General features: G+C 41.8%; 1 protein-coding gene across 2 annotated transcripts; it reads left to right on the top strand.

Annotated features, from left to right (window-relative positions):
• The first annotated feature begins 751 nt into the window (after positions 1–751).
• PTGES3 (prostaglandin E synthase 3) lies at positions 752–22,812 on the top strand. Of its 2 annotated transcripts, none has more exons than XM_072990827.2 (8): positions 752–895; positions 11,968–12,081; positions 12,195–12,264; positions 15,257–15,355; positions 17,136–17,225; positions 17,676–17,738; positions 19,456–19,480; positions 21,889–22,812. In XM_072990827.2, exons 1-8 carry the CDS (start codon positions 858–860, stop codon positions 21,906–21,908), a joined length of 519 nt encoding a protein of 172 aa, XP_072846928.1. In that variant the 5' UTR covers positions 752–857; the 3' UTR covers positions 21,909–22,812. The 2 variants fall into 2 exon arrangements, with proteins under 2 accessions (XP_072846928.1, XP_020641546.1); XM_020785887.3 differs by lacking the exon at positions 752–895 and adding an exon at positions 1,069–1,280.
• The last annotated feature ends 2,676 nt before the right edge of the window (positions 22,813–25,488 follow it).

Here is a 25,488-nt window from a genome sequence, read left to right on the forward strand (position 1 = left end):
TAGTCTTTTAATGTTGGAAATCACCTTGGGTCCTTTAAGAAAAGCGGGATAAAAACAAATTAATAAATATTCCGGGATGCATGTTTCTCTCTTCAAATCTGATGGGATTTCTGGTTTAAATTACAACAGGGACATCTCTATTTCCAGCTGTGATATACGAGTTTGTTTGGTGCGTGTTTAGACGAAGGCTTCAGAGGTGGAGTAGAATACGTAATTATCAGGCTGTAATTATTCTTTTGCTGAAGTCTTGATGGTTTTGCGCTCTTTTTGATATAAAGGTTAATGTACAATAAATAATACTCGTTAGTCTTGAAGGCGCCAGAAATTATGTGATGGGCCTCCCGATCCTGTAAATGCCTACTCGGAAATAATCTTCCTTCTGTCCAAAGAGGCTTACATCACGATAATATACAGTCAACTGCTTTGCGAGGCTGAATGTCCAGAAACACCTCAAAAACGAAACCCTGGGAAGGGACAAGAGCAGCGAGCTACTACCTGAAATGTGTTCGCGAAGGCTTTCACGGCCGTGATCTAATAGTTGTTGTGAGTTTTTCGGGCTTTTTTGGCCGTATCACGGCCAAAGAGCCCGCAAAACCCACAACAACCATACTACCTGAAAGCTCGGCTGCCATTACTGCGCATGCGTCTGAGGGGGCTCGGACGGTTAAAAAACCCCAGACAGAGCGAGAACATGCGCGAAAGATGGTGGTACGCATGCGCTGCTGTGTGGGCGAAGGTATCGGGTGGAGGAGGAGCGGAAAGAATAGAAAAGCTTTCGAGAAGGATAGAACTTGCGCGAAGGATGGTATTACGCGTGCGCAGTGCGAATAGAGGGAGGGAGAGAGAAAGAAAGAAAGATGCGCTTGCGCGCCAGGAAGACATCTGGCTGCTTTTGGTATGTGTGCCGTTGAGGACGGCGAGGCGGTAAGGGTGGTGGTGAGTAGTGCGCATGCGTTCTTTCCAGCTTCTGGCTAGAGAGAACCCAGTGAAAGAAGGGAGGGGTGGGCATTTTGCTGCGTCACCAGCCGCCTGGAAGCCGCCGTTACTGGAGAAGGAGCGAGCGAGCGAGAGAGCGCGCGCGCGTGGTGCTTTGTGGGTAGCAGGCCTCAGCCTCCGAGCCCCTGAGAAGGGACTGTCGCCGCCGCTGCCGCCTGTTCCTCGCCCTTGGCAAGAGACCTTCTGTGTCGCCTCAGATTTCTCGGAGCGCCCCCCCCCCCGGAGAGACGGGAAGAAGGAAGAGAGGACGAGCCGGAATAGCCCCAGCTAATACCGTTCGCCATGTGAGTTCGTGAGGCAGGGCAGGTTGAGCTGTTTTTGGGCCCGAAACCGTCGAAATTAATTTGGGTAATAGATGGGGAGTGGGAGTCCGGAGGTAGTATATGTGTCGTAATTGATTTTTCCCGCCGCCGCCCCACCTCACCCCACCCCGGCCTCCTTAAAGCAAGTGGGCTTGTGTTTTTTTTTAGTGCTCTTTCTCGGACACGCATACACACCTTGGGTCTTGCGTTGGAATTTAAGGAAAGCTTCTAAGATAAACGGCCCCTGAACGTTTTTGGCCCTTTAGAATCAAAGAGGAGGATCTAAGAAGAGTGTCCCTGAGCACGTGCAGAGCGTTGCTTTCTTCACTACCGAGTAACTAGGAAGGATTTAGGCCACTACCTTGTGGGTATCATGAAAGAGATCAAGAAAGCGATATTTCCAGATAAATTTGGGCTGCAGCATCATTGCTCTCTTCCTGACCCCAGAACCAAGAGCTACCTAAAGGGTACCTGAGAGGCCAGTGTTCGGGGCTGTTAAAAGTACTAGAGAGATGGACATTTCAAGATGGAGAAATTTTGTATCTGGAATTACAAAGCTAGTGTGCTGAGAGAAAAAATAATTGCTTGTCCAGGTTGTGCCTGATTGAAGTGATATTTAGGATAGGTATAGCCTCAAGGTGACTGTCTTTTGGGGTACACGGTGGAGGACAAAGCTAAAAAAACCTAGGACATAAAGGGAAGTGAGACCAGGGGAAAATAGCTATGCAGGTTTGGAAGCTATGAAGTGCACATAGTTTCTTGGAAATTACATTTTTGTGACCTGGATTAGAAGGCTGTAATCGATTTTTGTAAAAGCATTTCTAGTTGTAGCAGATTAGTTAGTTGTCAGGCCTGGTTTAAAAGTTGAGTAAGTGTGAGTGTGATTTCCAGTGTGGCGTGCATAAAGTGATAGAGTAGGACTCTGGAGAACAGGATTTGAATCCTCACTTGGCCATGGAAATTCACTGGGGGGGTGGAACTGGGAAAACCACTCCTTAAACATTTCACTTACCTTGAAAAACCTATTAGGATTGCTACAAGTCAGTCACAGCTTGACTGCCCTGAACAACAAGAAGTATGAGAAGAAGACAGAACATGAGTTTCAATAGCAAGAGTAATGGGGAGCAGCTGAATTCCCATAGTGGGGAGAGGTACCACTAATACAGACATAATACTGTAAAGGTGAAACTATACCTGGCAAGAGTTCCATTTTCAGCTTTAAAGACAAGAAAAAGTTCATAAGACTGCATACTACATGGATAATGAGTAGAAGCCTTCTCATTGGCAATAACCTACTCGCATAAAATAAAACAGAATATGTGTAGGGTGAGTTGTAAGAGTTGAGTTCTGGGGCATGTGTATTTTCCCTTACCTTCAAATTAATTTGTTGCTCTAGCTAAGATATTAATAAGCTAGTCTTGTAAGCCTTTCAGCAGTGTCTAGGGATGAGCAGAAAGCTTGCAGATAAATGACATCTTAAATCTGTAAAAATGTCCATTTTGTCAGTTGCGGTTGTGGTACAAGCATTTGTCATTGACACTTAGGGGTTATTTCTTTATCTTTTTTGTGTATGCTGCGTACCATTTTTGGGGGACTTAAAATGTATATTTCCCTCCTTCCTAGGAATGGTGATTACTGCTAACCTCAGTTGTTAAGAGCTCTCCATCTTGGAGAGCAGCTTTTTTAGAGAAGTAAACTTTGTTCCAATTTGAGAGTGGCCTCCTTTGGATATAGAAGAGCTGTGGAGAAAAATTTGAAGCAGTATGTGAATTTTTCAAAAAGACGAGTGGAGTTTTCTTCTCACAAATAGCCAAGACACCGTTTTGAATGTCCCAATATTGGACTGGGTGGAATGTTTTGTCACCCACTTCTTTTGTTGTCCCAGCCAGGTTTCAAAATTTCATCCTGTCAGTTTTAATTACATTTTTCTCTGTGTACTTTTAGGAAGGCCCAGGAATATCCTCCTCTTGTGTTAGTGTTGTTGTAATCCTACCAACAACAGCTGCATCCATGCAGCATTGTGTAAGGCTCCAAATACATCTATTGGGAAGCTAAAAGAAGCTCTGTTCAATCACTAAAAGTGTATTGCATGAGGAGGGACAATTTACTATTTTACTATTGCCACCCCATGTTCCCCGTTCTGTAGCCCTCCTGCATATGGATGGTGACAGTCTAAAGTGGAAATCCTCTGTGTGAGTTTTCCAAGGTTCTGATATGTGGAGAGCCTCCATGGGTTGCAGAGATTCTGTTTCAGACTCATTGGTCTCCAAGTGTAGGAGATAAAAGTGACAGCTATGTGTGTGAAGTTAGCATGCTCTTCCCTGCAGAACACAGCATGCTTTTACACAACTGTAGGAATAGAGTGAGGATCAAAAAAAGGCTGAAGCTCAAAAAGCCTAAGGAACTCTATGTTCTAGGCCAGGGTCTCCAAACCTTTCACACGGAGAGCCACAATATTTGGGATATTTTTGAGGGCCATAGCACGGATGGATGGGCCAGATAAAAAGGCCAGGCGGGCTGTACTTTGGAGACCCCTGCTCTAGGCAAAATGAAGGAGAAATGGACGATGAGGAAGTAGGCTATGCATGATGCGAATCATAGAAATGAAATGCTGTTCATTAGGTGAACAGTTGGGCAACAGTTACAAGCAACAAAAACTTCTATTGAAGAAAAAAGATCTGAAGTGTGTCAACTCTATTCTTGTTTATTGACCATGTTGTTCACTATCTGGAACAAACTAATTTATTTGGAAGCAAGTCAGGATCTAATGCTAGATAAAATGGCCCGGCTAATAGCAAAACATAACTTGGACCATATTTAGCCATGCGCCCAGTGGTTTCCCTTTCTGCTCTGTTTGTACCTGTAAGCTCTTACCACACACTATTTGACTACATGCAGAAGAGATGTTCTTGTAATTTCTAGTAATAAGCAGAATTTATAATAGGTAATTCCGTTGTGCAATACAGTTGCACCAAAGCTGACTCTAGTAACCCCATTAATAAGAACCAGATCTTGCGTCTCCTGCTTTGGTCTTTTGTTCTTGCTAAACAGTCAATTTAAAATTGTGATGGGATGAAAACCAGGCATAGGATTTTGGAAGTTCATGGCCTGCAGAGATCCACAGGAATCCCACCAGCCAGAGTTCTTGGATATTTAATCAAGAGATGAAAGTCCTGAAAAAAACATGCAAGATTGGATTATGAACAGGGCTTGAAAAATTTTAGAATGTCTCACCAGTCAGTCAAAAATTTCACCAGTCAGCATGACCAGACTATAGCTTTGCAATTTATGTTTAAACTTAAATTTAAATTTAAACTAGGCACTTTCTACATAACAATGTGTACAAACCCAAAATAAATATACCCTCTGACTTGGGTTGCTTTATTACCTGCATGCCTGTGGGTTTATGAAGCTTGTATTTTGAATGCCTTTCTTTTTAATGTCTCCAGCAAAAATAAAACTGAAAGCAAAAGCGCCTGGCCTCTTAAGGAGCCAGGTTGTTTGGTTGAAATTGGGAGCAGGGAATCTCCATAATCTCCAGCATGGGACTATTCTACATTATCCTGCAGAGCTATATATCTATGTGCCGCTTGAACTCTCTTGTCGCGATAAGAGGGCTGTTTTTTCCTTTTGCAATGGGAAAGGGGAGGACTGGGCTGCAGGGTCAGAGAGAGACACACACACAAGGACTAAGGGTAAGAAGGCAAGGAGGGCGGGAGCTGTGGGTTGTCAAGCAGCGTTTTTTCACTCGTCACAGACTAGTGGACGACTGGACTTTTCAAGCCCTGATTATGAATGTAGTTGGCTCTGCCAGGAAGTCTCTCAAAAAACCCCAACCTATCAGGCCCATAATCCCTTGTAGCTCTCACAGAGCTTGGCCCCACCCATCCATTTCTGTGTCTTCTCTACAGGATGAAAATGGCTGTGGGAGTCTGAATTCATTGGCTTACGAACTTAACAAAACCACCAGGACTTTAATTTCTTGAGTAAGGCTCCCAGAAGTCTGACTGAGGAATTCCTGCAGACTTCTGGGAGCTATAGTGTACAAATTCCAAAAATCCCATACATAATGAAAACATGGTGCTTGTAACAGGCAGTTCCATCATCTTCATATTGTAGTGTGATGAAGGCCCTGGCAGGGGTCTATGATGATGAAGGCCCTGGCAGGGACTATAATGTATTCAAGCGCAGGTATCACATGGTTATAACCATGTGATACCTGCGCTTGAATACATTATAGTCATTTTTTTTTCCTGGTGAGAGTTTCTCTTGGTGCAGTTCAATTACAGGAGGCAATAAAGTAATGCACTTGGGTGCATCATTGCATTATGAGAGCATGAAGTTGTTTCAACTTTGGATTGCTGCTAGCTAGCCTCTACTAAGATGGATTGAATTGGGAATGATACATTAGGGCTGTTGGTGCAGGGCACAAAGATATGCTATATTCCTCAGATCTTTACTAGGCATAGGGCTTTTAGATCTTTTCACAATTTCCCTAGCTAGAATTATGTTAGTTTTAGCCCCCCAACAAACACAAAAATGCTAGATGATCCAATGGTTCAAAGGATAGCTATAAAAACACTGTAACTAATTCTTGCCATATATTATAACTAGTATACAATTATCTGTTGTGCACTTTTTAAATTGCATTTTGTATATTTTAGTCATGTAATGTTTTATGAGCTGGTCACTTGACCATAATAAATTCATTCATTCAACACAAAAACCAAAGTTCTCAGAGGAGTTTCAGGACACACGCCTGTTCTTGCTGAGGTTCTCTCTTCAGGAACAGCCATTAAGCATAGAGAGGAACATGGATGAAGATTTCTAAGAGCATCAGGGAACAGTAGTCTCTGTTCATAAGGTTCTAGAAAAAACTGCCAGTTCACTAATACTTTGCAGTTGCCATGGAGCTTAGAAAGTTCCACCTATGTCCTTCTCCGTGCTTAATAGCCATTGCTGCAGAGAGAATCTTGGCAAGGAACAGGTGTGTATCCTGAAACTCCTCTAAGAATGTGGCTTTTTAATTTTTTTTATTAAAAGTATCTGAATTCTAGTTGGGGAATTCCTGCTGAATTCTGATAACTGTAATTAAAATAATCCAAAAACTCCATGTCTAATCATTGCTTTAATGTATACTACTTCTTTGTCACTCGCTTCTCATGACTGATGTCTCACTGATCTTCGTACTAACTTTGATTTGCCACTATCTTTGTTGGTGAGCTGATGGAGTGTTTGTGGAAAAAGCTGATCTGACATTTAGGACCTCTACCTCTGAAGGTTATTTTAGGAAGAATTTATCTGAAACAGTAGTACCACCCTTTGCTCTATTAAAATAGTGAACATGCTTAGCAGTTTCAGCCACTAGAATATAGCTAGCCCACAAATATAGTCCAACAGGACAGATTAAGAGCAAAGAATGAGGTTATCAACTCATATCTCCAGGGGCACTGTCCAGTAAGGTACTGCTAATCTTTAATAAAGCACACACCAGACTATAGAGCATAAGCATTTTCTATCTCCTTCCCCCTCAGATTTGTGGGTGAGATGCTCTCATACTTTGGAGATTGCTAAACAAGTGTTCCATAGAGGGCCATAGTGTTCCAGAGACCTATTGAAACATGCATATATGTACATGTGAGGAATATGAATCATAGAATTTTTGCAGGTGTAGTTGCAAATGTAGTGAAACATGCTTGAGTGCATGTGTGAAACAGCATATTACATGGTTGCATAACTGATCAGAAGTTTCTATGCTGAGTCACACCATTGGTTTCTCTAACTCAGCATTGTCTTTGCTGACTGGCAGTTGCTGTTCTGTGTTTCAGACAAGGCTATTCCTCAGCCTCCTCTCTTTATGCAAGAGATTGAACCTCAGACTGTTCATGTGAAACATGCACTTTCATTGAACTATAGCCTTCCTGGCTGTGTTGGAAGATGTGTGTGCATGATGTGGCAGTGTATATGATGAAAATTGAGACCACATCAAATTGGGCATGAACAGTTAAGTAATATGCAACTGGTCCATGTGCTTGTAATCTTGAGATTAGACCACTGTAATGCGCTGTACGTGGGGCTACCTTTGAGATTGATGCAGAAGCTTCAAATGGTGCAAAATGTGGCGGCCAGACTTCTTAGTGAGATGAGAAAATACCAGCATATCTCTCCCACTCTGGCTGCCTTGGATTGGTTGCCCATTCGTTTCCACATTGATTTCAAAGTGTTAATGATGACATATAAAGCTCTAAACGGTTTAGGACATCAATACCTAGCTGAACACTTTCTCCCACCTAGATCTACTCGAGTCACTTGCTGTAGCCAGGAAAGATGGCTGAGGGGCCTAACGCTGAGGGAGGCCCAGAAAGAAAGAACAAGGAACTGGGCCTTCTCAGCAGTGGCCCCTCGACTTTGGAACAGCTTGCCATCAGAGATTTGCCTGGCATCCTTGCTGGGTGTTTTTAAGAGTCAATTAAAGACTTGGCTCTTTAGGCAGGCCTTCCCTCCTTGTCAATACATTGGTGCCCCGCATAACGAGCGGTTCATTTAAGGACAAATCTGCATAGCAAGGTGTTTTTTTGCAATTGCAAAAGCGATTGCATAACGATGTTTTAGATGGTTTCGCTTACCGATTTTCGCATAGTGATGTTTTTTCTAACAGCTGGTCGTGGTTCCAAAATGGCCGCCGGGTAAAGAAAATGGCCACCCGCAGTGTTTTCGCGCCCTTTCCTCGCTTACCGGGCAGCGAAAATGGCGGCGGCATGGAGGATTTCCGGATAACGGTGAGTTTTTTGCCCATAGGAACGCATTAAAAAACGTTTAATGCGTTCCTATGGGCTTTTTTGCCCCGCATAGTGGCGAATCCAGATAGCGACGATTTTTTCGGAACGGATTATCATCGCTGTGCGGGGCACCACTGTACTTAATTTTTACTTCTTACTTTAGTTTTTTCCTCACATTGCCCATCTTGAACAATACTAATAGAATTGAAAACCAAACTAGACTAAAATAATTCCCTGGTATTGTAGAGCCAGCTTGTGTGGCCTTGGGCAAGTTGCACAGTTCCAGGGTACCCTCAGAAGAAAAGAATGGTAAACCGTTTCTGAGTATTCTCTACCTGAAAGACCCTGAAAAGGGTCACCATGAGTCAGAATTTACTTGCTGGAACATGATTAATGTTACCCCTATAAGATGAAGAGCCCAAAAGATCTAAAATGTCTGAATCCTTATTCCGGTGGACTTCTAGAAAATGAACCTTATTCAGTTGAACCTCCACAAAATGAGCTTATTACTTACAGAAAAGATATGAAGTACATTCTTCTCTTTTTGGTTGGATCTATGAAATGAAATTGAGGATCACAAATGAGGACTTTGAGGTGCATAAGTCAGAAGCGCTGAGCAGTGGTTGTCAAACTGCATCAAAGAGCAGTTTATATATTTCTCCCAGTTAATCTACATATCAGATATATTGCTGCTGTGAAAATTTCAACATTTCTGTTAAGCTGAGAACTTAAAATTGTATTTTATTTCAGTAGAGTGCTTATAAGAATGTTCAGACAAAATAGTGTCATACTACTTGGAAGAATCCTGAAGTTCTCACTGAGGAACAACAGTGATGCTAGGGTAACTTCTCTGAAAGACACATTGCCTGTTATTATTCAGTGTTCCTTTGCAGTATGCAACTGTAAGGAAATTCAGGTTAGATTGTAGAACACATTCTTTTTACAGAATAAAGATGAAGCCCAAGACATTTGGTTCTCAAATGGGGGTCCCCAGATATTCTTGGAGTGCAATTTCCAGAAGCCTTCACCACTTGCTGTGCTGGCCAGGATTTCTGGGAGTTGCAGTCCAAGAACATCTGGGGACGCAAGTTTGAGAACCACTGCTTATGTGACATCAGATGTGAACTCTTAAACAGGTCTCAGTTCTTCACTGCTGCATGGATAAATAAGCTTTGATTTGAAAGAGGCTTTAAACTTGAAAGCTTTTTGGCAAAAGAGATAATGTTGCAGATCGTGGAAGAGGTGATCATTTGATTAAAATCTGTAAGCAAGAGGATAACATACAGTTTCTATGAATTTAGAACTAATACAGATGGATTGTGAATGGTATAGGTTCTTATCAGTTCATCTATAAATAGCATGTAAGATGTTTTACTAACAGAGCCTATAATGTACTTGGAAGTTACAAGAGCTGTGTGCTGTTGTAAGTTGTGTTTTGCACAAAAAGAAAGTATTCCATATCACCAATTCAGCCAATTTTGAAAGAATTTTAAGCAAATAGTTTAGAAATACATTTTTGTACTTCAGTGGCTTTAATTCATGAACATGGTGATTCTACTCCTTAAAATGTGTGTTTAAGCTTGTTTTATGGCTTTGTTCCATGGTGAGAACAGGGAGTGTATATAGCTTGCTTTGTGATAGGGGCTGTTGGTATACACATTAAAGCCTACTGCCTCATAAGCCTAAGTATTTTTCCTGCTTATAATTATGTTGGCATGATAAGAAGAGACTACTCCAAGGTTTAAGTGCATTCCGTATAGCTCTGTTTTTAGTTGTCAGTTGTGCAGGTCACAAACAAATTAGATTAAAATACTAATCACTGCTGTATAAATGGTAGCCTTTCTCTATTTATGGGCAAACTTTAAAACCTCTTTGGTAGTTGAAATGAGTGTAGAGGATTTCTTTAAAGCCAAACAATTAATTCATTAGTAGGCAAGCTTTATAAGAATTTTGTAATTTATTAATATTAGACACTAGTACTGCATCCTTCTTTAAACTTTGCCTGACTCCAAAACTCAGCCATGACTTCCTGTTCCTTAACAAAACAACAGTGGGAAAACTGAATTTAAATCACAGCTTTTGAGTCCGGTTTACTTGAGGGAACAACAAACCCAGAGTACACGATTGCTCTGCCTTTGTTTATGCCAAGACCTTAGCAACGAAACTTGACTATGCTGTTTCCTCAATGCATATTGTTCTGTTTGGTAGAATTTGCTAGTTTGTTTTGAACCTCTGAAGTTCCTGTATTTTTCCTGCTTGCTTGATGATGCTTAAAATAATTTTTAGTGCTGTAGAGCCATAACTATAGAGTTATGGTTCAGCTTAGTATCCTTTCTGAACACTTCATGAACATGAACATGAACATGACACTAATCCACTCCTAGTCTAGAAGCACTTGTCCAAAAATGTCTTATGAAAGCTAGTACATTCACAGACTAACTGTGCATGTTACTAGCGTGGTTTGTTTAATTCTGGCACACCCAAAAGTTGGGCCAGTTTGTGTGGATTGCAATATGAATGGAGGTGCCAGCTCTCATAAGCAGTGCCTCCACGGGCATTCTGTGAGGTTTCAAGCCTAGTAGTATTCTTCTCCAAAAGGCCTTGAATTTGGATGAATCAGGCATGTGCTTGCATGTATCTTAACTAGGAAATTCCAAGATTGAAACTAAAATAAGGTTTATAGTACAGTGGTGCCCTGCATAGCGATGATAATCCGTGCAGCCAAAATCGTTGCTATACGGATTCGTCGCTATGCGAAATAAAAAAGCCAATAGGAATGCATTAAAACCTGTTTAATGCGTTCCTATGGGCAAAAAACTCACCTTAATGCGAAAATCTTCCGTATGGCGGCCATTTTTGCTGCCCAGTAAGCGAGGAATCTGGGCAAAAACACAGAGGGCGGCCATTTTGGAACCGCCAATCACCTGTTTTTAAAACATCGCTATGCGAAAATCGGTAAGCGAAACAGCTTACCGACTATCGCAAAGCGATTTTTTACCATTAGAAACATCGTTATGCGATCGCAAAAATGATCGCAAAAAATCCGTCGCTATGCGGATTCATCGTTAAACGAGGCGCTTGTTAAGCGAGGCACCACTGTATTAGAAAGAGATTCTGCCTTGGCAGCTTGTGGTTATTTGAAATAAGACTTTCTGCTAGTTTCCATTTGGTGTTGTATGGCTGAAATTCTATTTATATAAGCTCTGCAGTATAAGTCTAATGATAACAATTAGGACAATTTTTGGAGAAATTAAAACATTTCACCCTCACGATAGGAAGCTTTTACAGGTCCCAAATAACCCCCTTTATTGTTGGGAGCCCATGTGGACTGAGGGGGAGGAGGAGAAAGCATTAATTACCAAAAATCATCACTGCTGGGATGTGACATCCCTCATCCCAACAATGAAGAGAATTACTCAGGACCAATGAAGCCTTTGTGGCAGGAGGATGAAAGTTTAATTTCCAAAAAAATTGCTCTGGCTGATGATATCAGCCTTATGCCACAGAACTTACATAAACATGATTTATTGTGTCCTTCTATGCCTTTTGAGTCTTGTTCATTCAAGACTTCTCAGTATATTTAGAACCATAAGGATAATAAAAACAAAAAAATGTAATGTTACTTTCAGAAACAGATTTTCAGGTCACATGGGCAGCAGGGGATGGAGAGGAGGGAAATATCTTGTTTCAGGTATGCACAAGTGATATTTGGAGAATTACACTCATAAAAAGCAGTGTAAGTGTCTGTGGCTTGGAATTGTTCTCTCTTGCTTTTAACTGCTTTAGTATAAGTGCTGACTATCGACAGTGTGAACATTCAGTTTGGGTTATTTACGGTTCTGTGAAATGGTTGTTCACATTTTAATCTCCTTCTCAAATGATCTTTCTAGGCAGCCTGCTTCTGCAAAGTGGTATGACCGAAGGGACTACGTCTTTATTGAATTTTGTGTTGAAGATAGTAAAGATGTTAATGTAAATTTTGAAAAAAGCAAACTTACGTTCAGGTAAGCAAAAACCTCTGAAAGCAAAGCAAAAACAAATACCATGTTTACATGAATAAATTAACTCTTGTTTTCTTGCAGTAGAGAGAAAATAACATTCTTTTTATTTTCTACAGTTGTCTTGGAGGAAATGATAACTTCAAGCATTTAAATGAAATTGATCTTTATAATTCTATTGATCCAAATGTAAGTTCTCTTCCTTTTGTCTTCCTCATGCCTGCTTTTAACATGTCACAAGGTGCTAGACTGTAGATTATTCGCAGGGCAGCAAGCGTAGCCTGTTCACAGGTTTTGTTTCTTTCCCCTGCAGTACCAGCATCATGCAGTAGGTACAGTGGTGCCTCGCATAGCGAGGTTAATCCGTTCCGGATTAACCTTCGCTATAGCGAAACATTGCTGAACGGTGCGTTCCAAATGGGCCGAAAACTCGCCGTTCAGCAATGCTTCCTATGGCCAGCAGCCATTTTCGCGCCCTCGTTAAGCGAGGGGAGGGCGTGAAAATGCTGCGCGTGGCCATTTCGGGGTTCCTGCGGCCATTTTGGCCGCCGAACAGCTGATCGTCGGGGCTTCGTTTTGCGAAGATCGGTAAGCGAAATGCTTACCGATCTTCGCAAAGCGAGTTTCGCCCTATCTAATCGTCGTTGAGCGATCGCATTAGCGATCCCAAAAAAGGGATCACTATGCGATTTCGTCGTTGTACAGTGTGCTCATTAAGCGAGGCACCACTGTACTTACTGTATTTTTTCAGTGTATAAAATGACACTTTTTCCTAAAATAATTAGAGGAAAAATGAGGGTTGTTTTATACACGGGAAGACAACAGCAGGAGGTAGAGACAGAGGCAAAGAAGCAGCCCAGCTTGGCTGCATCTGGCTGCTGCCCATTGACTGCCACCACCACCCGATCTCCCCCTCAAGCGCTCGTCTCCTTGTGATATGCCGGTGGCGACAGTTGTCAGTGGGCAGCAGCCAGAGGCGGGCGAGCCAGGCTACTTCTTTGCCTTAGTTTCCGCCTCCTCCTGCTGCCGCCTCCGCTGCTTTCGCCCTTTGATCCCTGTTTTTCCCTTCCTTTTACAAAGCTCCGTGGCTTAGCAAAAGGAAGGGGAAAGCAGGGATCAAATTTTCTAATTTGGGGTTAGAATGGGGGCGGTGTTCATTTTATACATTGGGTCGTCTTATAAATGGAAAAATACGGTAATGTTTTAGAAACTCATTATTCTGAGGACATAACTAAATATGTTATGGATAAAAGTCCTGAATGATACTTATACTTACTAATTAGATTTTCAGTCTAATTACTGAAATCTTGTTGCTTTGCATAACAAGTTGGAACTAGAGAATGTGCATTGAATCAGTCTAAAGTACCATTAGAATCCCTGTTGATTAAATGAACCTACAGTGGTGCCTCACAAGACAAGCGCTCCGTTTTACGACGAAATCGCATTACGACGAAGTTTTTGCGATCGCAAAAGCAATCACAAAACGATATTTCCTATGGGAGAATTTTGCTTTGCGATGATCGGTTCCTGCTTCAGGAACCGATTCTCGCAAAACGACGACTTTCCTACAGCTAATCGGCGGTTTCAAAATGGCCGCCAGGTAAAAAAAATGGCTCCCCGCTCTTTTCTGGGACAGATTCCTCGCTGCACAGACAGCGAAAATGGCTGCGCTATGGAGGATCTTCGCTGGACGGTGAGTTTCAAGCCCATAGGAACGCATTAATCGGGTTCTAATGCGTTTCTATGGGCTTTTTAATTTTGCTTTACGATGTTTTCGTTCTACAGCGATTTCACTGGAACGAATTAACATCGTAATGCGAGGCACTACTGTATTCTAGTTGAAACTTACTGCACTGAGCAACAGGATTTCAGGCAGTATGTCAGTTGACTATGTATGTACAGTGGTGCCTCGCTTAACGGGCGCTCCGTTTAGCAACGAAACCGCATAGCGATTAACTTTTTGTGATCGCAAAAGCGATCGCATTGCGATGTTTCCTATGGGGTTTTATCGCTTTGCGATGATCGGTTCCCTGTTTCCCTTACCAATCATCGCAAAGCGATGATTTTTAAACAGCTGATCGGTGGTTCCAAAATGGCCGACGGGTAAAAAAAATGGCCGCCCACTGTGTTCTCGGCCGATTAGTGATCGAAATGACTAGATAGGCGGGGTATAAATACAATAAATAAATAAAAATAAAAAATTAAGGTCAGTTTTTTGCCCATGGGAACGCATTAAATAGGTTTAATGCGTTTCTATGGGCTTTTTAAAATTGCATAGCGACGAAATCGCTTAGCAGCAATTTTTGCTGCATGGATTAACGTCGCTATGCGAGGCACCACTGTACATTGATTTGTAAAGGACTAGAGCCAGTTTTAATCTTGTCTAGAATAATTTGCTTAAATCATTGGAAGAAATTTAACTTGTAACTAACTGTTCACGTTCACTTCAATTGGTCTTCACTGGCAGGGAATAACATTGGATTTAGATGTATGTGCCATAAAATGTTGCTTACCATTTAGAAGTACAGCATGTAGATGTGTCTTTTAAAACCTCTGCCCAATATCTGTTCCTGCCATAGTTCAGAGCACATGAGGAAGAAGTAGTCGTTACCTTTACACTTATTTCAATGTTCTTTTTGCTGTCCCACTGCTACTGTGATTCATCTTAATTCATTTTGGGGGAAATGGGATTGCAAGTTCATCACAGTCAGGAGATTTTATGACCAGCTAACCATTCTAAATATACCTCATTGAGGAATAGATTCTTAGCAATTAGATGCTTAACCCAGATGATTAATTCAGTTCTGTTCAACTGACATATCTGGTGAGACACTAATGCAACTTGAGGTAGTTAGTAGCATGGCTCATTAGATGCTGCTTTAATAAGTCAACACTCCTGTATGTAAATGTAGTCCATATAAGCAAATTAAAAGATTAACATGTGTTTTTAGTAGTACCAGTTCTGGACCTATATGGTTGAATACCTTTTCATCTGAAAAATAAAAAATCCATACTCTAGAAAAACTGACATACCAGGGGGAAGGATAAGTGTTTGTTTGTTTTTAAATAGAAGAGTATGCAGTCAGATGAGTCCCTACAAAAATGCTACAATTTAGAAACACATATAATTCATTGACTTTGTAGAACTAGGCATGTTAAAGGAACTTTTCTTTCTTTTTAGGAATCTAAGCATAAAAGAACAGACAGATCTGTCCTATGTTGTTTACGGAAAGGTGAATCTGGCCAGTCATGGCCACGGTTAACAAAAGAGCGGGCAAAGGTAAACTTGGTTTCATTGTAAGGTTTTATATCTCTGTTAGTGAAACTTTCTGGATAGAATATTCTATTCACACACTCTGTACATACTAGAGGACATTAATATTTGGGTTTTTGTACTACAGCTTCCAGAATTCCCCAGCTGCAGGCCACAATGCCTAGGGACTCCTGTGAGTTTTGGTTCAGAAACACAAATTTGCACGTTTTCAGCACAATCTGTGCTTTTTGAATTACTCAAGCCCGCCCACATGCATGTGAGCACACAGATTTTTACAAGCAGTCACATGCACACTACTGCCTGTTTTGTGAAAATTCCAGGTTTCTTCTAATACATGAGCAGACAAAGTATTTGGGCCAGTTCCTCCCTTGGGATGTAGTACTGTAGTCTTCTCTAAGCCAAAACTGAGAGAGATAGGGAAAAGGGAGATGAACAAATTAGTGACCAGTTTAGTACAATTTTTTTTGTAATGCTAGGGAGTAGCCATTGGTGGATCAGTTAATCTTTTTTTTCCCTGACAAAAACTGGAATGGCAACGGTCCAGACAAGAATTGGAAGCTTTAAAAAAATCCAGCAAGGGAGGACGTAATACTTGCCTAATACTTGCAATTCATGTCACTTATCGAACAAGTGTCAGGAATATGCTGAGATATTTCTGACTCTCTTTTTGTCCATCTGCCTCTTCCCTGCCCCGTTTAATTAAAACCATATCCGCAACCACCAAATTAGAACAGAAGTAGTCTTCTAGGCTTATTTTTCCAGTTCAGGTTAGAATTATGTGCTGTCACTCTCATAAATGTGTGGATTGATGAGAATATAGTGTTTGAAAGACCAGTAGCTCATTTATTTACTGGCTGATGATGAAGGGGAAGACTTTGTCTGGATTTTGTCTGGCAGAACAACAGGATGAAGCAGAACAAGGGAAAGAATTGTCCCAATCTCTGCTGTAGCCTCTTGTGTGTAAGAACTGGAAAGGCAGGAAAACCGCCCACCACTGTTTTTGGGGACCACAGAGGACTGGCAGTTGGAGAAGAGAGGTCTATTATGACAACTGTGTTAACCATGAACCCTGAAATTTGATATCACAACTGCAGAGTTCTGGTAATAGTTTTGTAGCACAAAACTGTTTGCGATTCATAGTGCACCCAAAGTGTATAAGACCGATCAATTTGCATTTCCTGGTTAATATCCTGAAGGCCAACATTGTCCTTTTCACTCACCACCCAGTAACATCATGTAACTGTGACGTAGGTGCTTTAAAAGAATATTACATTTGTGCATGGTGCTACAGTAGTACTATACAACATTGGCCATGGGTTTTGAGTGAGAAAAATAATGTTCAAATTCAGAATCCAAGCCAAATATGTCTGTCAGAGACTTGTGGGTAGTAGAACAAAAATCAAGAGATCATCCTACAAAACCATCCAATGCTTGAAAAGGGGAGTGTTGAATTCTGGGGTATTAACTAGAAGCACTGATCTTGGTTACATAGTCAAATTGGTATTACACTTAGAACCTCACTAAATGTCAGTTTAAATGTTGGTGGATATTATGTTTCAGAATTTTTAGGTAACCTAAGTTTCTGAGACCGTTGGCAGAGTGATAGATTCTGTGCAGTATTTGTCCCTGAGGAGGGAGGGAGTCTTTGTGGGTAGAAGAGAACATTGCCACCAGTGAGAAACAGGGTTTTCATAACCTTTTTCAGCTATTGGTGGAAATTTTTTCTTTGTAATCTCCCTCATTATTTCCTGTGTAACTTGCATTTGCTTTGTGTTTCTATCGGCAGCTGAATTGGCTCAGCGTGGACTTTAACAACTGGAAAGACTGGGAAGATGATTCAGATGAAGATATGTCCAATTTTGATCGCTTTTCTGAAGTAAGTGGAATATTCAGCAGTGGATCATAATGTGAGACAAACTAGGCAGTGCTGTTGCTGATTTTGGTTACTTGACATACCGTGTTTCCACGAAAATAAGACAGGGTCTTAAATTCATTTTTGCTCCAAAAATGCATTGGGGCTTATTTTCAGGGATGCTTCATTTTATTTTCATGCACGACAATCTACATTTATTCAAATACAGTGATGTCATCTTTTTCTGGTTGCCGCACAATGGTGGGGGGCAGGGTTTCACTTAACTGGGGCTTATTTTGGGGGTATGGCTTATATTATGAGCATCCTGAAAATCCTACTAGGGCTTATTTTCAGGTTAGGTCTTATTTTCGGGGAAACATAGTAAAAAAGTGCTACAGGAATTTTAGTTGTTAAGAGTTCAAAAGTATAATAATTTCAAGGTTTCATTGAAAATTATTCCATATTGTAATTTAGATGATGAACAACATGGGTGGTGATGAAGATGTAGATTTGCCAGAAGTAGATGGAGCAGATGATGTAAGTAGCTGCTGAAGGACCCTTGCTGAGGCTAATGTCCGAAATCCTCTTGCTTAGCATAGTAACTCATGCTAGAGTAGGTGCATTGAATCAGTGGGAATATAGTGAATCAACTTCTTTGTAGCTTCTGTTGATTCAGGTGGGCCTACTCTAGTTGTGTCATTGTAAGTCAGTGTAAAATTATGTTTCTATCAGAATTCTGTTCAAAATTTCTGGGTACGTTCCTATATCTAAACTCCACTTGCTTTATACATTCTGCAAAAATTAAAAATTTGTGGTTTAAAGGTTGAAATTGCGGTTGAAGCTTTAGCCTAAAAATAAAGACATTGTGACTACAGGTTGACCCCATTCCTCACTCAGAACATGGACACATTAATGCTTTTTTCTTGTACCTCCATTTCTATCCCAGGTAAATATAAGAGGTGAGTTCCATTTTTTGGTTTCCTGAAAAGAGTTTTTTAAAAATCATCTTCTTACCTAGAACAAAGACCATTAAATAAAATGAAACTTCCTTTTTCTAATATGGATCACGTAGACTAGATTAGTGTAGTTTATGGATGTGTGGACAGGACTCCACTGCAAATAAGTTTGTACAGGTTGACACTACCAAGGGCTGCATTTTGTTCCAGCTATCTCATACTACTAGTATGGATGCACTGTATAAAGAGCAAGGTGCTTGTGAGATTTTGCTTGGGTTGAAGTTAAGGTACAGGAAAGGTGCATCAAAGTTCCCATGTTCTATATAAGAAGGCAAGGTTGATCTATGGTTTGAATGTCTTAATATTTGTAGATATGATTTCAACCAGATTTGCATTAAACTTTTTTTTTTTTTTTTTTTTTTTTTTTTTTTTTTTTTTTTGGCTTGGTTTGGTTTAGCTTTTTGTTTGGCTTTTTCTTGCTTAGGGAAAAGCTAGTTTGTCTTTATTGCAGAACTTATGGTAAAAGATAAAATTTTAGAAGACACTATAGAAAAGCAAAGAAAGCACTCACCAGCTCTCCCAAATAATTGGATCCCTGGGGAAACCATGCCCCTTCACAATGAGGATGGAGTTGTCATTTAAGACTCTTAAGAGATACGTCCTTTGTCCAATGAGATGCTAGTCACAAATCTGCAGTGTTCAGCATGTTGCCTGCTGCTCATAGTACTCCCTGGGAAACAGATTCCAGAATCAAATGTGTGCCATGAAACATGTCTTACAGAGATGGGATGGAGTTAGAAAAGCATGATTTTCACTTTAGAATTTTCCTGTGAACTTGCATGAAACGCCAAACAGGAGACTTCAGGCTTTCAGAGGGTGACAGAACTGAGACATAAAGCTTGGAGCACCAGTGAAAAACAGCCATATGAAAAAGAGTGCCCCCCAAAAAAGTATCATTCCTTTTTATTGGTAAAGAATATGGAAAGTTCATCAGTTATAACTCAGGTTGCTAGAACCAACAGAATTCATCTAGGGTGTGTGGGAAGATGGCTGTACACAATGTGATGCTGAAGCATGCTCTCATAGATAAAATTGCCAGTGAATTTTTGAACCAACATTTTCAGATTCTTCCTAGTACTAATAGTACATTTCATCCCATTTCAGATTAAAGTTAATTCTTACTTTGAACATAAATTATTCCAGATACATAAATAGTTGCTCAAGGAGATACTGAAAAGAATATTGCATAAAAGCAAGAACTGTGCGCTTTATGGCTAATTTTCTTTTTTCTTGTATAGGATTCACCAGACAGTGATGATGAAAGTGAGTATTAGATGTTCTGTATATGTCTGTCTTATTATACATAAAGTAAGATAGAGCACTTGCCACCTCTAGATGTTTGCAAACCAGTTGACATAGTTCTAGGCTAATGTTAAAAAACCTAGGTGAACCGGGTATTTTCCTGGTGCTGAAAAGATATCATATACATCAAATGACCTTCATGGAAAGTGTTCCACAACCAGGTACCGCCTCTGAATAGACCCTGTTTCTTGGTGCCTTAGTCTATACTTTATGGAAAGGGAGCAACGAGGAAAAGGCTATACAGTGGTGCCCCGTATAGCACCGTTAATCCGTTCCAGGAAAAACGTCGATATCTGGATTCCTCGCTATGTGGAGCAAAAAAAACCCATAGGAACGCATTAAAACATGTTTTCATGTGTTCCTATGGGGGGTAAACTCACTGCTAAGCGGGAATCCTCCATAGGGCCGCCATTTTCGCCGCCTCGGTAAGCGAGGAATCGGCGCCGGCGGCCATTTTGGAACCGCCGATCAGCTGTGCGAAAATGGGGCCTTTGGGAGGACTGCAGGGGAGGGCTCCCCCGCGGTCCTCCCAAAACCCCACGCCGGCATTTTCACCCAGCTGACCGGCGGTTGCTTCAGAAGGAGCGTGGGGGAGCCCTCATGGGGCCTATGGGGAAAAATCGCAAAGCGATCGCTCGCCAGCCAGCCAGCCAGCCCGGGAGACACCAGGTGTCCTTAGGCAGCGGGCGAGCGAGGACTCGGAAGCAGCCACCCGGGGCGGGAAGGGGCTAGCCATCCGCCCAGCGCTCGCTCGCTCGCCAGCCAGCCCGGGAGACAACAGGCATCCTTAGGCAGCGGGCAAGCGCGGGCTCGTAAGCAGCCGCCTGGGGCGGGAAGGGGCTGGCCATCCGCCCGGCATGCGATCGCTCGCTCGCCAGCCAGCCAGCCCAGGAGATACCGGGCGTCCTTAGGCAGCCGGTGAGCGAGGGCTCGGAAGCAGCCGCCCGGGGCGGGAAGGGGCTGGCCATCTACCCGGCGCGTGCTCGCTAGCCAGCCAGCCAGCCTGGGAGACACCAGGCGTCCTTAGACAGCAGGCGAGCGAGGGCTTGGAGGCAGCCGCCCGGGGCGGGAAGGGGCTGGCCATCCACCCGGCGCGCCCTCGCTCAGTCGCCAGCCAGCCAGCCCGGGAGACACCGGCCGTCCTTAGGCGGCGGGCGAGCGAGGGCTCGGGAGGAGAGCACCCCCACCCCTGTCGCTGCTGCAGATGCCGGGAGGAGAGGAGCTGGGGCTTGCTCTTCCTCCTGGCTCCCACCTCCACCCTGTCACCTCTGCAGATGCCGGGAGGAGAGGACCCGGGGCTTGCTCTTCCTCCTGGCTCCCACCCCCACCCCGTCGCTGCTGCAGATGCCGGGAGGAGAGCAGCCCGGGCTTGCTCTTCCTCCTGGCTCCCACCGCCACCTCGTTGCCGCTGCAGATGCCAGGAGGAGAGCAGCCGGGGCTTGCTCTTCCTCCGAGCTCTCCCCCACCCCCGTTGCCGCCGCCACCGGGCGCAAAGACAGACCTCCCACCCACCCCTGTGGAGACACACCCCTCACCCACATCTCCGCCGCTGCTGCCTGGAGGAGGGCCGCCGGGAACACCCGGGCTTTGCCCTGCCTCCTGGCTCTCCCCCAGCCACCCCCTCACCCCCGTCGCTGCCCCCGCCGGTCAGCTGAGGGAAGGTATGGGGAAAAATTGCAAAGCGGTTTTTCTCCATAGAGAACATCACAATGCGATCGCAAAATCTTCATCGGTATGCAGATTTATTTTATTTATTTATTTATTTTTTGGACTTATATACCGCCCCATAGTGCTACAAGCACTTCTGGGCGGTTTACAATTTCATTATACAGGCTACACATTGCCCCCCCAGCAAGCTGGGTACTCATTTTACCGACTTCGGAAGGATGGAAGGCTGAGTCAACCTTGAGCCGGCTACCTGGGATTTGAACCCCAGGTCGTGAGCACAGTTTTAGCTGCAGTACAGCGATTCATCATTAAACAGGGCGCCCGTTAAGCGAGGCACCACTGTACATGATTCCTAACACCTCACCATAATAATAATTCAAGCAGAGAGAAAAGGAAGAAGAACTGATTGCCAGCTGTATACTAATAATACTACTCTCTAAAACCTCAGTCGCCAGTTCCACATAGTTATTAAATAGGAAGGGGAATTGTGTAGAACCCTCACCATAAATGCAACAGGGATAAAGAAATTTTTGATTCTTTCCTAATTTTGAAGAGAGGTGTGGTTCTCCCTTGCTTCATTTTGGAAATTAATATCTGGATCACTGGAGGTGGATTGTTTTTAGATATAGTTTTCCTCCCCCCCCCTTCTCTATAACATGTTAGTTCTAATGCTACTTCCATGTTGCTTATTTTCTTTCCAGAAATGCCAGACCTGGAATAAAAGGAACTGACTTTTTGGGATTTGGGGAAAGAACTTCATCACAACATTTCATAATTGAGATAAGAATTCCTGAGTTGATAGCACTAAAGGCAGAAAATACATCCTTTAATTCATCTTCAACCTGTTTTAAGCAGCTTCATTGATTGGTGCGTACCATTGTTCAGGGCAGTTTTAAAGATACGTGAGGCAATAATGTTATGCATGAAAGTTTTTCCAGACTTCCAAAAACAAACAAAGAAACAACACAAATATTTGAGATATAGGCAATCGATACAAAACAGTTGCAATAAAAGGGTTTACAATGCCTCTTTGCCTAATCGTAAGATACTGCAATGGGAAAACTCAATTTACATGAAGTCAGATAATTGTACTTTTCCCCTCACCATTGTGGACTGCAACTTAAAAGTTTCAGATTTACACCTGGAACAGAACTGGCTGAAGCAATGTTTTAATTGGCTTTCAAAATTTAAACTTGGTAACATGCTGTACCTGTAGGGGTGTCTTCAGGGTATGTTCCACTAATGTTTAATGCTCTTCACTTTGTTGTATTTAATCACTAGTTAGTGTTCAAGATATCCTAGCTAAAACTAGCAACCCCTCTAAAACTTAAAATGGGTGAAGCCTGTACATTTGGTTGTTTGATTCTCAAAGCTCTTACATCTCTTAATGTGGAGGGGTAAGAGGGGCCTGTACGTTGTTGCTTGTCAATCTGTACATTTAGACCAAATTGTATTTGCACTGTTGGTATGAAAGCGAGTGACAAAATGTTAATACATTATTCGATCTTTTTTCGTTTGGGTTTTTTTAACCAGTTTATGATAAGCCTGAAAACCTCAATTTGTGTTCAGAGCAGTGGGGATTTTTTTTAATGTCTACATTATTTCTAATAAACTGTTGAAGACTCCATGGCTGTCAACTGTCTGTCTGGCTGTAACTTCATGTATTCTTATTATTTGTTGGAATGGATCACTTTATTTCTAGTTGGAATAATTAGTGTGGGATTATTTCATCTGCTTGAAGGAGGAAAGTTGTAAAATTTCCAAGCAAGCCTTTGAAAAAAAAAATCTGTAAGTTGTGGGTACACTGACAACAATTTAAAGAAAGAAGTGTTGTGATTTGACGAAAATAAAAAAACTGTCCTCCTTTAAAACTTTGAGCTTCTGCATTTGACACTTGATTTTTTGCACTACTTTTTATAAGTTAAGTTGAATATGTGTGAGTGAAATGGGACAAATGAATTCCCAGAATATTTTTTTCACTTCATGCTTCAATACGCTCTAGATGTCTTCAAATGCATCTCTAAGAAGCACAGATGTCTGGTGTACCAAGAAGGGGAAATATGTCCTAACCAGTTTACTAGTTATATGTAACAAAATTGTTCTTTTTACCTAAGCAATCAAGATACTGAACTTAAATTGTAGCCCATAAATTTGCATTTGCTAAAAGTTATACTAAGGTATTTCACAGTGAAACTACTTGGAAGTGAAGGAGGAAATGCTGTCATACCCAAGCTGCTGCGGTTTCAAAGTTGGGGCTACACATAAACCCAATTCAAACAGTCAGAGCTCTGCTTAATAAGTTGAGAGGCACTGTCGGTGACTCTTGTGATTCCTTTCATCCCATTGCAGCCAGAGGAATGAAAAATCTTACCATAGATTCTCCTTTTGTCTAAACTAGAAAAATTGATTAAATCTAAAGTTTGTCGTATTTACAATAGCCCAACTGAAGATATTCCATTAATTGATCTTGTCAAGGTTTTCAGGACCTGAATCCCCAATAACCATGGGAGTAGAAGAACAAACTTGTCCAACCAGTGCTAGAAGGTGCCAGGGTGCTGTTACCTCTGGTCTTATTTCCAGTCTGAGCTGGGTGTAGCCCAGAGATTTTAGGGCTCTAGGAAACTGGATCTTCTTCCAGAGTATTAGAGAAAACAAACTAATAAACAAAGCAGTGAAGGTACTGTAATTAGACTCAGGATTACTGAGAGTTGTGCATCTGCACCAAATGATAAATATTTTTATTGACAGGGAGAAAGCTAATATAAAATATGAATAAAAATTCTGCAGGTAAGTTTCAGAGAATTCCTTTTGAAGTACATACAACAGTGAGAAAGTAGCTAATTGTCCTAATGTATCCAGATGCGTCCTTGAGACCAGAAATTAATACAGGGACAAAGAACAGCTTTTCACAGGCAAAAGGCAAGTGCAGATTGAAACCACACATGTAAAATAACAAATCCAGGCAAAAGGAAGCAAAACAAAATTAACTTTTTAATAGCTAATTTTCTTACTGAGCAGTTGGTTTCACTTGGCTAATTTGATACCACATAGGCCCAACTACTCCAGCATCTGGCTAATATAACTGAAAATGGAGTAACAGTGACAGACAAAGTGATATTGGTAAATCAAGGCAACAAATGGATAAGAGGGACATGTAGAGAAGTGGGTAATATTTCAGCAGTATTTGGGTACGTAATGCTCATTTACAACTGAAGATGGTGACTAATAAATCAAGCATAATCTATGGTTCTGTAGACACATGAGATAACCTACAGATATGTATATTATCTTACAGTCGAGCATGTCCCGACTTTGGGTCCTAAAAATCCTACCTGGCACAGCACAGTGGTTAAGGTTTCTGGAAGTTTTAGTCCAAGAACACCTGGGACCCATTGTTGGAAACCACTGCCATACACTGATACAAACTAAGCATGCTAACGAGCTAGAAGACTGGAATACAGAATGCTGAGAAGCCTAGCTGTTATGCAGAAACATTCCTTGACTCAACGGAAATGCAGCTTGTTGTTGTCTAGTCGTTTAGTCATGTCCGACTCTTTGTGACCCCATGGACCAGAGCATGCCAGGCCCTCCTGTCTTCCACTGCCTCCCGGAGTTGGGTCAAATTCATGTTGGTCGCTTCGATGACACTTTTCAACCATCTCGTCCTCTGTCGTCCCCTTCTCCTGCCTTCACACTTCCCTAACACCAGCATTTTTTCCAGGGTCTTCTCTTCTCATGAGATGGCCAAAGTATTGGAGCCTCAACTTCCAGTGAGCACTCAGGCTTGATTTCCTTTAGAATTGATAGGTTTGTTCTCTTTGCAATCCAGGGGACTCTCAAGAGTCTCCTCCAGCACCACAATTCAAAAGCATCAATTCTTCGGTGGTCAGCTTATTCATAGATCTCAGTAACAGGTCTGCTCTTAAATTCTAATAGCTGTGTTGAACCCTATAGTCAATTACTTTAGAATAATCCAGAATATTTAATACTGGTTTGGAGTTAGTTTTGGTTTATTCAAAAATTATTAATCATTCATTTCCTTTTTCATCAAACTTGGAAAGAATGGTTACTTAAAAATGTGAGTTTCATTGCACTGTGAAGGATTTGGACATTAGCAAAAACCATATTCATATTTTGGCCTATTAAATCCAGATGACTGTAAAGTTACAGCTAAAAAGTTTTGCATAAATATGACGTTATTTCTTTCTTACCTAGTTGTACTGAAACTAAACTTTCTGTGCTAGGTCTTGAACAAAAAGATGTTAAGAGACTATTGGTTTGAGTTGATACGTAGACTTTGG

The sequence above is a fragment of the Pogona vitticeps genome, chromosome 2 (assembly GCF_051106095.1).
Source record: "Pogona vitticeps strain Pit_001003342236 chromosome 2, PviZW2.1, whole genome shotgun sequence".
NCBI lineage: Eukaryota > Metazoa > Chordata > Lepidosauria > Squamata > Agamidae > Pogona > Pogona vitticeps.

Bases quoted from the DNA above. Each gene is read 5' to 3' on its own strand.
- PTGES3 (XM_072990827.2), top strand. From the start codon at position 858: ATGCGCTTGCGCGCCAGGAAGACATCTGGCTGCTTTTG. The intron at 12,265-15,256 runs GTAAGTTCTCTT...CTTTCTTTTTAG, and splicing joins ATAATTCTATTGATCCAAAT to GAATCTAAGCATAAAAGAAC. The intron at 17,226-17,675 runs GTAAGTGGAATA...ATTGTAATTTAG, and splicing joins ATTTTGATCGCTTTTCTGAA to ATGATGAACAACATGGGTGG.